Here is a 12,575-nt window from a genome sequence, read left to right as displayed (position 1 = left end):
GTTTCCTCTCAGTTTTTATTATACTCTTATATCCTGCATTACAATACTTTATCACGCTATTAGATACTAGTATCATGAATTCTTCAGTACGTTGGAGACATACTGCATCTCCATGCAGAAATGGAAGCACGGGTAAGAAACTTCAGACTTACAGTCAAAACTTCTGACTATCTTTGATTAAATTAATACCTGAAACACTGCCCACATTATGAACTACTCTTGTTCTTGTCAGAGAAATTTCTAGCTCTATAATTTAAAAATAATAAGCTCTTTATCTGACATTATTGCATACATTTTCTACCCACTGCTGGCTTATTTAAACTATAATCAAAAGCAAAGAATGCTGCAGACAATTATGTAAGGGAAGTCTTCAGATAGAATAAGATACCTTACAAACAATGGAAGGATGTTCTGCTATACTCAGCATGGTTCTGTTATTTATATTCAGCATACTGGAAAATAAAACCTGCTAGAACAATCTGAATGACATCTAGCTAAACTCACAAAGTCTTTAAAAAACAATAAGGAAATTTTTACAGGGCTTTTCCACATGGTCTTTCAGAATTAATTCAATTTTCATGAGCAAAATAGCAAAAAATCTCCTACATTTTTTTCCTTATTTCTAAGTAGACATACATGTATCAGTTATACTGCTATTTTGCATATGGGCAAAAATGACACTAATTTTGAGGCTTACGTCCTTCATTGGCATGGTTTGCAATTTGTCCATAAAGTTATAGAAGAATACATTAGAAGAATACATACATACAGGGAATGTCAGAATGAGACAAAGAAAAAGGCTGGCAACTGGTTAGGTATTAAGGCCCCAAGAAGACATGCTGAAGATACTATAGATCTTTTATTTCTTTTATGACTTGACTAGTAGTGAAATAACTGGTAATTTTGAACATCTGGTACTCAAAATAAAATCTCAGCACATGTATTCCTTCAACAAAGTAACAGATCATGGACAAGACCGGTCCACTCCAGAGGTGTCAACCCTAAATAATTTGGGCAGGAGCCACATTCTAATCTGGTCTCTAGACTTCATCACAAAGGCGGTATATCACAAATAAGAGGATTCAGGAACAGATCAGAACATTGTCAGAACATGAAAACGAGTGAATTGCTGAAAAGGTCTGTGAAGCTGGGAGGTCTGGAGACTATTTGAATGGCTATGTATTACGGAAAGATGTTAAGAAAATTAAGAAAGGGAAAGCAAATTGTTGTGCACCATTCCAATCACCAGATGTCAGTATACAACTGATATTTCAATGCCATTAGAATAACCTGGGAAACTGCTTTCTGCTCTTGGGCACATAATCTGAGCAACCGAAAGACATTACAAAAGGTCATAGAGTGTTTTAGACTTAAATATTTTTACTGAACCTGCTGCTATGCCTTCAAATACTAAAGCAGTAGGCTTAACAACACAGTAGTATTTAAGCCATACTAATTTCAAGTTCAATTACCTGTTCTAAACCAATTAAGTTACAGTGATTTATAACAGAACTTTACAACTTCAATTATCTTCTGTTTTGCTATCTTTACATTATCTCTTTGTACTACTCTATTTAAAAGTCAATACACAACCGGTATTTTGGAAAATAAGCAGGCAATTAGAAAATACTCCAAAATTTGAATTCAATTATTAAAAAAAAACAAAAACATTTAATATTATTCTCTACTTATGATGCACATTCTCTGTAGGATACTGGTGCTGAAATAGACAGAATCCTGTGAATTATGGTTTCTTTTATTCCTATCAGTTGTCTTCTACTCGCCCATTACCCCAGTGTTTCATTGTGTTTATTGACTCTCTCATCATAGTGAACAGAACAGAACAGAACAGACAGAATAGAACAGAACAGTTGGAAGGGGCCTTCAGAGATCAAGTCCAGCTGCCTGACTTCTTCAGGGCTAACCAAAAGCTCCAGCACATCAGTGAGGGAGTTTTCCAAATGCCTCCTGATCACCGACTGGCACGGGGCATCAGCCACCTCTCTAGGGAGCCTGTTCCAGTGTTCGGCCACCCTCACGGTAATGGAATTGTCCCTAACACCCAGCCTGACCCTCCCCTGGCACAGCTTTGGGCCATTCGATGCCATCAGTTAGCAGGGAGCAGAGAGCGGTGCCTCCCTCGGTGCTTCCCCTGCCCAGGGCACTGCAGAGAGCAACCGTGTCACCTCCTGGCCTTCATTTCTCCAAACTGGACAACCCAAGTGTCCTCAGCCTCTCCTTATAGGATGCACCCTCCAGCCCTTTTACCAGCTTTGTTGCCCCAAAATGCAGTTTGCCCTCGTGGCTGCCAGAGCACACTGCTGGCTCACGCTGCGCCTGATGTCCCCAGCACCCCCAGGTCCCTTTCTGCAGGGCTGCTCTCTCCAGCCACGCATCTCCCAGTCTGTACCTGTGTCCAGCCCTGCTCCATCCCAGGTGCAGCATGCGACGTTTTCCTTTGCTGAACTTCATGCCATTGACGACTGCCCAGTGCTCCAATCTAGCTAGATCCCTCTGCACGGCCTCTTGTCACTGCAGGGAGTCAACAGCACCTCCCAGTTCCATCTTTGATGATTACCATCAGCAGCAAACTTGCTGAGGATGCATTCCTCTCCTGCTAACCTGAATATTCTGAGTTATAAGTATCAGCTGGATCTGGCCACAGCAAATTAAGGCTGTTGCAGTTCTGCCATTTACATTCAAACTATTTATGACTCAAGAACACATTTTGGTTTGGTGGCCTGTCATGAAATGCCAGGTGGAGGTTCTGGAGTGGTTTATTTGGACTCCGCTTGGGTGGAGCAGAGCTCACCTATCCTGAGGAACAGAACTGCACAGCCACCACGGCACACACATCCAAGAACTCATCCACATTTCAGAGCGCTACGTTAACAAAAGTCTTCTGCAAAGTCACCATTTCAAATAAGTTCCTGCTCTGAATCGTACAACACAAAATCCTAATTGTTCATCACTGAATGCTAAACATATTTGTTATCGTTTTTATTTCAAATTTTTGACACGGTACAGCTTTTTACTGCAGAATTTGTTAGCAAGTGTTTACACTGGGAGTCACTTGGAAGGGATATACTTCATAGCAGAACTGAGAGGAAGAAAGGAAAAGGAGGACTTACAGCAGACTGAATAGAAGGCAATGTTCAGTCATGAATGAGAGCAAAATGCACAAGGAGTGGCTACCAATTTGGGTGGGGAGATGGAGATAACAAAGAGGGAGGACACCAAAAGATAGGTAGGAGGCATGCAGAGTGAAGAAAGAGACAGATCAAGCAACTACACTGCACCTTTAATAAACTGCATCATCTGGTAAGGACTAAGCTGTAATTTCTTAAATCTTTTTATTGTCCCTCAAAAGGCCACAGTAAATCCAGATCCCAGATTGGATGAGTGAGGTGTACAGGTGCGACGAAGTCTGAGAGGCTTTCAGTTATTTGTTTACATAAATCCAGAAATTTGAGCTGGAGGACAGTAAGATTTCTCCTTGGTGAAACTGAAGTTAGTTAAATCGCATTATAGAATCTAATTGTCATACTACATTACCTAGAGTAAATAAACACACAAACAAAGCCAGGTAAATTATATATACAGGAGTGTTTCATTTCAAAAAGGTACCTTAAAAAAACAAACAAACAAGAAGAATTAAAAGTGGTAACATAGCAGCAACTATTATTTCTGTTTTTAATCTTTCCTTGTAATATTTTTTTCCTTTCTATATTCTTAGCTTTATGACTTCCAGTCAGTTACTAAACTTGGCTATACGTGGCTGAATCAGTACCTCAGCCATTATATCTAATGACTTTATCATATTTTAGTTATTGCTTGTAGTATTTCCAGTATTACACATAGCAGCTTCACATTAGTCAACTGTTTCCTAACACAGTCTACAATCAGAAGTGAAATGTTTTGCAATATTTTAAGGAAAGACATTACAAAAACAGTAAGACCTGATGTTCACGTAACTCATAAGCACCATCTACCCTGACATTTTTGGCTTTATTGGTGTTTGGTTTGAAAGCTGCCTGCCTCTAACACTGAGATGTGTAATTACAACGGATGTGAAATTGGTGAGTTTTATGCATTCTCCATCTACAAAGAGGTCTTGACTGCACACCTATTTAGGCCTTACAGAAATCAACAGGTTAAGCCTGGTGGGGAGGAAAACCATAATACAACAAACCAGCAAAGATCACATTTCTATTGATAGGGATTGTTATAATCCTTCCTCTTGCCATCATTGCTATGTCCATTAGAAATATGCTGAAAAATGATGAAAAGAATGAATTATAGAGGTGACTATCTTCTTGCATAAATGGAGACTCACTGGAAAGAATTTACACTATGTCAATTATGTACTCACCAACTGATATATTAAACATGTCTGTCTCCAGCAACTCTAAATTTGATGAACAGAGTATCAATTTTATGAGCTCTGAAGAGTTAAATGTTTTATAAGAACAAAGTACCACATGCATGTCCAGAAATACACATTACAACTCCAAACTCCAAGCTGTATCAATTTTATCAAGTTTAGCTGAACCTCTTGAATCTTTAGCAAATGCAAACCAGTTCCTTCTACAAACAGGTAAAGCATTTGGGAAAGCTGGGGTTTGCAAGGAGCTTACTGAAAGAGTAGAAGAATGGATGTATGACAATACATCAGCAAAGAGCTGCAGTTTAAAGAGATACTGGTAGTAGCTTGTTATCCGAGATAGATTTCTATCTAGTGCCAGAAAGAACACTTTTTTTGTTTACAAAGATCTAAGGTACTTGTTTCATCACTGGACTAAAAGGGAAGAAAACATTTAAAACATTAATTTATTTAACACTCTTTCTTCTTTGGTGCTTTCATAACATCTTGAATGACATTACTGATAAACTGAAATGAATTAATAGGGAAATTATTGGAATTTTTCCTTCCTTATAGCAAAATAATGTAATGAAGCTGCCTTAAGAGATATTTAGCAGATTTCTAACATGCAGTACAAAAAAGGGAGGGCAATATTTTTAAATTGCTTTTGGTTTACAATCTGTGTTCTGATACTGATAAGGAAAAAAAAAAGAAAAAGAAGTTGATAAGGTTAGGTCAGAATGAGTGTTGGCCATGGATGGCTGGATATGGTTTCAACACTGTACAATTTGACATTACTAAGACCAACTATATTGCTAAATTTGTAAACTATACAAGTTCACAAAGAAGGCCCCAGTCACTAAACCTCAGCAAAGAAAAGCCCTTAATTTGAGCAGCTGAGAGCTTGCCTATTTCACAAACGCTGGGGCAGACTTACGTTGCTTTGTCCCACACATTCTTATCTCCACCAGCTAGAATTGTGCAAGTCAGCTGACCTGATTGTTTTGATTTAAATATTGGGCTAATGAAACTAAGGATGAAATCAGTTTTCAGACCGGAATTTCATTTTAAAACCCAGGAAAGGAAAAAAGTTTGGGAACTGTAACTTCATGATTGAGTATAAGATTCTTAGAGGTTGATCAGTAAAAAGGTTTTATCAGAAACAGCAGTGGCTTCAATCTCCAAAGACATCATATCCTGCACCTGGAGAGACCTTCATGTAAGTTAGGAGTGGCACAGCCTAGCACTGATTTTACAGTGACCACTTGTACTCCTACATCAGCATGAAGAAAGGAGTCTACGCTAAAATTTCACAGCTAAGTAATAAACATCACACAATTAAACAGATCTTTCCACAGAAGTGTATCACAGGTTATATTCTTAGCAAATGTCCTCTTACTTAACTGGGTCTGTGCATTCCACTATTAATCAAAATCAAAAAACGTGCATTTTAATATTTTTCTTCTTGGAGTATCCACCTTGGTGACAACTGCAAGTAGCCGCACATCTCTAATGTTAACATTGACAGCTGTAATGTCCCCCCATAATAAGCCCACAACAAACAGACAGACGATCTTCACATGTGGCCCCTGGAAGGTTATCTCAATGGCAGTGAAAAGCACACGATATAGATCAATTTCATACATTTCAAATTTCTCCTTTTATACAAAGTAAACATCTCCCCCTCCTCCTTTTTTTTTTCAGTGTAAGGAAGTGTTGCCAATAATATCATTAGCAAAGAAGGGTGGAGAATATCAGAGTATTGCAACATTAATAAACTTATTTCTGCTTATAAACCGAGTGCTTAGTCTCCTGTGAAGACAGACACATGAGAAACACTTGAAAAACAAAGCTTTAGATAGAACAGGTTTTTTTTGGAGTTCATTTCCATGGAAGAGAAATGGCATCCGTCTATACAGGTTTAGCAATAATTGGAATGGCTTTCTTCTCTCCTGTTATAATACCAGCACTGTTCCTGGCGGGGTTATTATATGACTTGTTCAATTCAAAAATGCCACCTGGAATTGACCAACCTCTAAAGCTTCGGTTTTACCATTCCGTGATGATTACAACCATGATTTCGGTAAGTTCACTTTCTTAATACTGGGGATTTCTTTTTTATTTTGGTATGATGCTTGGGAGCTGGAACATAATGGCGTAAAAAAAAAACAGTAAAGTGGCAGCAGCAATTCACCTGCCTGAAACCTGTAAGCACTGATAAATGAACCAAATGATATAATTTCTTATGTGGCTAGTTCAGAAAATAGGATATTGCCGTATTTATGAACAATATGTTTGGGTTTTTCTCATTCTTTAAAAATGCGTGTGTCAGTGTGTGTATTTACTCACATGAATGTAACATATATCCAATATATCTACTCCATAATATAAAGACAAAATTCTTTCAAACTGAAAGCAGAAATTAATTATTATGGAAAAAAAAAAAAAAAAAGTAAAATTGGGAGACCTTCAGATTCAAAAATTCTGGAACTTGTTCATCCCATCTCCTAAGTCATGTGGCACTTCCAGTGTCATAGGAACTTCGTACAAATTTGTAGAGAAGAAAAGAGGAAAAAAGAACCAACGTAGAAAAGTTGTTAGTGAGTGTGTTACACCACATTCTAGATCTACATACGCTAGTCTTAAACCAGGAATTTCCTTGGGCTAAAAGTGACCGCTGAATCCTCTTAAGAGTCTGGACATTTTCCGCTACAAATACCACAGTCTTTTGACATTGACTTCAAAACGGTTGATTTTAAATTTAAGACATTATGTTGTAGCTTGAATATAGTTTTTTGTTTTCCACTAAACTTCAAAAACTTCTTCTCTGGGTAATTAAACTTTCTTTGTATTTTTTCTTACAAAATATATAGTATCTTTAATACAGAAGATAATAAAATACCTTCTAAAATGTTGCCCTCTTCATCATAGCTTTAAGAAGTAAAAGCAACCGCTGGTGTTTGTGTACATAATGAGCCTACAACTCCCATACATTTTAGCAGGGCTCCATCTATAATTTAACATCTAACCCTCTTTCACCACCTTCACGCCGCCCATAGTTGCTTATGACACTTATTTCCAAATCAAAACTTATTTTACTCCTTTCCCCCATATTTTCAGCTTAAATACATTTGTAATTATTTTTCAGATTCACAAAAAGAAACATGCAAGCATAGATAATGAGCAAGAGGACAACTGCTTATGCAAAATGGGGTTTGCTGTGTTTCTTTTTGGCAATCTTCAGTGACACTCAATTCAATCAAACCAATTCAAAGATTTCTCAACAGTCACCATAACTCCACTGAAGGAAGCACTGTCTCCAGTACCTCTTGAAATACAATACAGTAAAATAATCCCAAGATTATTATTATTATTATTTTAAGTAAAGAGAGTTGGAACCTTTCATGCTAATTTGCTGAATTCTTTCTTTTCCACAGGGAAAGATTTTGGAGAAGCTAGGGGTCTGTGGTGATTTAACCTTATTGCGATTTGTGCTGGATGGAATACCACCATGCAGAGATTCAAAACTTCTTATCAAGGATCTCAAAGTAGATGGGGTACCTTTGAGGATTTATCAGCCTAAGTGGCCACCTACTGGCAAAAGAAGAGGAATACTGTATTTTCATGGAGGCGCTGGCACATTTGGGAGCATTAGTAAGAAATCAGCAACTTCTATTTCTAAAATCAAATCTAAACCTTTACCCTTCAGATATGTGCCAGTCCTTTCTCTGGTGCTTTTGCTGTCTTACTTTAAGAATCCAAGAATCAAAATGAAGCATACATATGCTTTAATACATGAGCATTAAAAATAAAACCAGTTTAGGGGAGTTTGATTCTTGTGATTCTACTGCATAAAATAAATGATTTCTTGTTCAGAAAGGGAGACAACTCTTTGATTGTCTCAGTGGCTGCCTACTCAGACTCTTAACTGTTCTGGATCTCTTTCTGAGCAACCAAATCTATGTGGGCTTTTCTTGGAAGCCAAGGCACCTAGCATGGAAATCTGAATGTCATTCCAAGGGTCATACAGGGAAGTCTGCGGGTTTTGAATCCTTTACTGTTCAAAGGGTAAGTCTCCACTTGCACAGTGTCGGACAGACTTCAGTTCCCCACAACTGAGGTTGTGAGCCTACTTGGCTTGGTTCAGCATCATGTAGAAACAAAAGCTTATAATAATTTAGGTCCCATTCTGCACTGTGGCAGAAATAGTCTACCCTCATTTCACTGCACAGCATGTAGTCTGGGTGGAGGGCCAGGCTGACACCAACTGTGATGCTTCTAGTTCTAGAGCTAGATTGGGAAGTGGTGAGGACTCGAGATACAAGCTTCCATGATTTAAATGAACAGTGAATTCCTTTCACTGGAAGAAAAAACTACCATAAAGTTGGACAGTTGTTTTTCAAAACACAGTTGCCATTGCCTAATCTGCACATTAAAGGTGCTGTATCATAATGTCATGGCTTAATATAATACCCATACCTATACATTGACTATACCTGCATGTGACCTTTCACTTGAATTCCCCGTCATATTTGATAACAGGAAAACAACTAACATAATGACACGTTTTTAAAAGGACTTGCAGACTAGAAAGCTTGAAGTCCGGAACTGGCAAATTAGCAGAAGCTACAATGAGAACAGAATTGTTGAGCAGATAAATATGAATTACTCCTTAAAATCCATGCAACTTATATAAAATGAAGCTATTCTTCATGAATCAATTTAAGCTTTTCCTATGAGTCAGTGAATAAATGAATAAAGGAAAATGAGTTGATAAAACTTTGATTCCCAAAAGGCTCTCTTAAAGAGGCTACACACCCATCACACCTGAGTGATGATCCTTTACTTGATAGAAACTGACTACAAGGTGGAAATAGGATGGCTTTTAGGAGGTTCCTGTGAGATTCCCATAAGGATCTGCACTGGGACCAGTGCTAGCCAGTGCTATTCAAACCCAGAAAAGCAGTTGAGAGGTGATAAGATAATAACTCCTGCAGTGCAGGTAGTGGCTGGCTGTAAAAGTGCAGAATGCCTTTAAGATGTCAGAGGATTAGGTAATAAAATGGTAGGTGAAATGGAGAGCAGAAGTCAAACAGATGGGCAGAACACGCTAACATTATAGATAAAACAATGACTAACTACTTTGCAGGAAGATGATTTTGCAATTATGTTAGAAAATTGCCTGAAAATGTTGACGTAGTGCACAATAGCAGTCAAAAAGAAAATAAAGTGCCATGATTTTTTATTAGGAAAGGAAGATAGGACAAAACAGGAAACCTCTTTATGCAGCTTCAATAAATCCATGATGTATTTAAATACTGCATACTGCTTAGAGTTTGGGTTCCCATACTTCAAACGGGATCTAACAGCACCAAAAAGAGTCAGTGAGAGGCTGTGTAGATGATGAAAATGCTTCTTACAAAGAATAAGTGAATATACTAAGTCTCTTCAGGCTGCCAAAGATGGATAAAGACAGAAACACTGAATGCCTACAGAAAGTCTACAGAACCATGCCAGCCTATAGAGGGTGGAAGAAAGGACAGGTATCTGGGGAGGGAGGAATACAAAGAAACATTCTGATCAGTTAGGAAAGCTCAAGCCCTGGTAGAATTACATCTGGCCAGGGATGTTAAGGGCAACAAGAAAGGCTTCTATAGGTATAACAGCGACAAAGGGATGACTAGGGAAATTGTGGGCCCTTTTGGGAAGGAAACGGGAGACGTGGTTACCTGGATATTGAGAAGGCTGAGGTACTCAGTGACTTTTTTTTGCCTTTCTAAAACATAATTTCTGATAAACTTTGTCTTTAGGAGCCTTTGAAAGAATATGCCGCTATATTGCCAAAAAATGTAACTCAGTGGTTGTGTCTGTTGGGTAAGTGCTGCTTTTACATAGAAATATTTATGGTAACACAGCTTACAACTGAAATATTTCTGAAAAATATGTTGGAAATATTTACTATTTTAGATGGTGTTCTCCATTTATGGCTTTAGCCTTTAATTTAATTTAGAAATGTGCTTACAGGCCAAGTATTCTAAAATAGCTGTACACCATTACTTTGTGTTTCCAGTCTACATGGACCTAAAAACAAATATAAACTTCAAAATTTAGATAAAACGGCCTACCTAACTACCATATCCATCAACCAAGAACAATGCAAATTAAATTTTCATAATTACTTTGACAATAACCACAATGTCTTTGACATTTCAGTTATCGTTTGGCTCCTGAACACCCATATCCAGGGCAATATGTTGACTGTCTCAATGCTACCCTATACTTTATGAGGAATTTAGAAGAGTATCACGTGGATCCTGCTCTCATCATCATTAGCGGTGACAGTTGTGGAGCTAATTTTGCTACAGTTATTTGCCAAATACTGGTAAATAAAAGGGATCTCCCAAAAATACGCGCACAGGTCTTATTTTACCCAGGATTACAGGGGCTAGATTTTCATTTGCCTTCCTATCAGCAGAATGCTAGAATCCCCATGTTGTATCGGAAGCTAGTTATCTACTTCTGTTTTCGTTATCTTAATAGAAAACCATCATTTCTTGAAGATATCCTACAAAATTGCCATGTTCCTGAGATTATGAAACTGAAATATAAAAAATGGATAAGTGCTGACAATATTCCTGATGAATTTAAGATTAGAGGCTACATACCGCAGAAATCCACTTCATACAAACATGAAGTCCATGAAGCTGTCAAAGAACTGTTAGCAATAACATTTTCCCCCCTTTTAGCCGAAGACTCAATTATTTGCCAGCTCCCTGAATCCTACATTGTGACCTGCGAGTTTGATGTGCTTAGAGATGATGGACTGTTATACAAGAAGCGATTAGAGGACAATGGCATTCAAGTAACCTGGTATCATTCTGAGAGTGGTTTTCATGGAATTTTAGCCTTTTTTGGCTATGGGATTTTTTCCTTTTTATCTGGAAAAAAGATAATTGATAACACTGTGAATTATATAAACAGTCTATAATCATATTTTTCAGAAAAATGGTGCAAGTCTTACATTATTTGTGGTGAACGTATACTTGGCAAAGAATGCAAACACGTTCGATTTATGTTTTCTATTTTGACTGCATGAGGAAGTGTATTTAGTACTTTCTCATTTCTCCTGTTACTCTCAAACAAGTGGTAAGATTATTTAAAACATGAGCATTCTAGAAAACATTATTATAAAAACGCAAATAAAATCAAGCACCTGGCACTGTTTCACTTCACCTCCAGCAGTTCTAGTACCTCGGCACAGCTGGCACACATTCAAGGCAAACAAGAACATCTCTTCCTGAAGCTTCTTTTGCAGCCCAGAAATGCTGAAGACAACAGCTGGGAGCTACTCGGACCCTTGTGGGAGCTCAGAGATGGTAACGGTACCAGATGGAGCACAGTATTTCTGAGGAGTCCTATGTCAGATAGTGAAACTGCTGCTACACATTTTAATTTCTAGGGTTAGCTTGCACAAAGACTATGCTTTTCTTGAAATACAGGTGTCTGTCTGGGACAGACTTTCTCCACTGGAACTACTACAGGTTTGATTTTATTTGGAACTTGAGAAATGATATTTTGTTTCAGAACTTGATTCTTAAACTGGAATCCCTACACTTCAGTGAATGTGCACGTGTTAGGGGAGTGCAGAGATGAACCTTCTTTCCCTTCTGGTACTCTTTCAAGATTATTTTACGCTTATCGTATGTGTTTATTAAAAGAGTTCACAGCTGTATGAAGGTAGAGAAGCAGAACATTATCTTATCAAGAAGCTGTAATGTCACGGCAACTTTGTAATGCTTTCATTAATAACAACAATAAAAACTAGCAATTCAAAATCATCCGTTGAAAGAGTAAGATAAATTTGCTAAACTCAGTAATAAACCGTACTCGGTAATAAACCTAAGTAAACTCTTCTTGGTGAAAGAAGGAATGCAACACAGGCAGAGTCAACTCAGTGCACAATAATAAACTTATCAAAGAATTGGTCTGTTGAAAACTACTGTTCTACAGTCACCTGACTGTAGAAACAATACAACTCCAGAAGCACCACTGGATAGGATTTTTTTTAAATCAGTATTAGGTTGTGTTTTTCTTTTTTTTTTTTTTAACAAAACAGGTGCTTCCATTTCAGAGTATCTTACGATGAGCATCTGATCTAAAAAACACTCAACTTCTCACTAGAAAAAAAAAATGAAAAAATGTTACTTTCTAT

The 12,575-nt window shown here is 37.7% G+C and overlaps 2 protein-coding genes across 2 annotated transcripts in view; one reads left to right on the top strand and one right to left on the bottom strand.

Moving 5' to 3' along the window:
- Positions 1 to 12,575, bottom strand: part of DHRS3 (dehydrogenase/reductase 3) — an 80,931-nt gene that overhangs the window by 59,271 nt on the left and 9,085 nt on the right. The window lies entirely within an intron of this gene.
- Positions 6,264 to 11,351, top strand: LOC311422313 (arylacetamide deacetylase-like 4; the record flags this gene model as incomplete). Its single annotated transcript, XM_084495223.1, has 4 exons — positions 6,264 to 6,446; positions 7,801 to 8,017; positions 10,174 to 10,237; positions 10,577 to 11,351. The coding sequence occupies 4 exons, from the start codon at positions 6,264 to 6,266 to the stop codon at positions 11,349 to 11,351; spliced, it is 1,239 nt and encodes a 412-aa protein (XP_084351349.1).

The sequence above is a fragment of the Aythya ferina genome (genome assembly GCF_964211825.1).
Source record: "Aythya ferina genome assembly, chromosome: 21".
NCBI lineage: Eukaryota > Metazoa > Chordata > Aves > Anseriformes > Anatidae > Aythya > Aythya ferina.
Note: the sequence above shows the minus strand (reverse complement) of the source record. Positions and strands in the feature narration are given on the sequence as shown.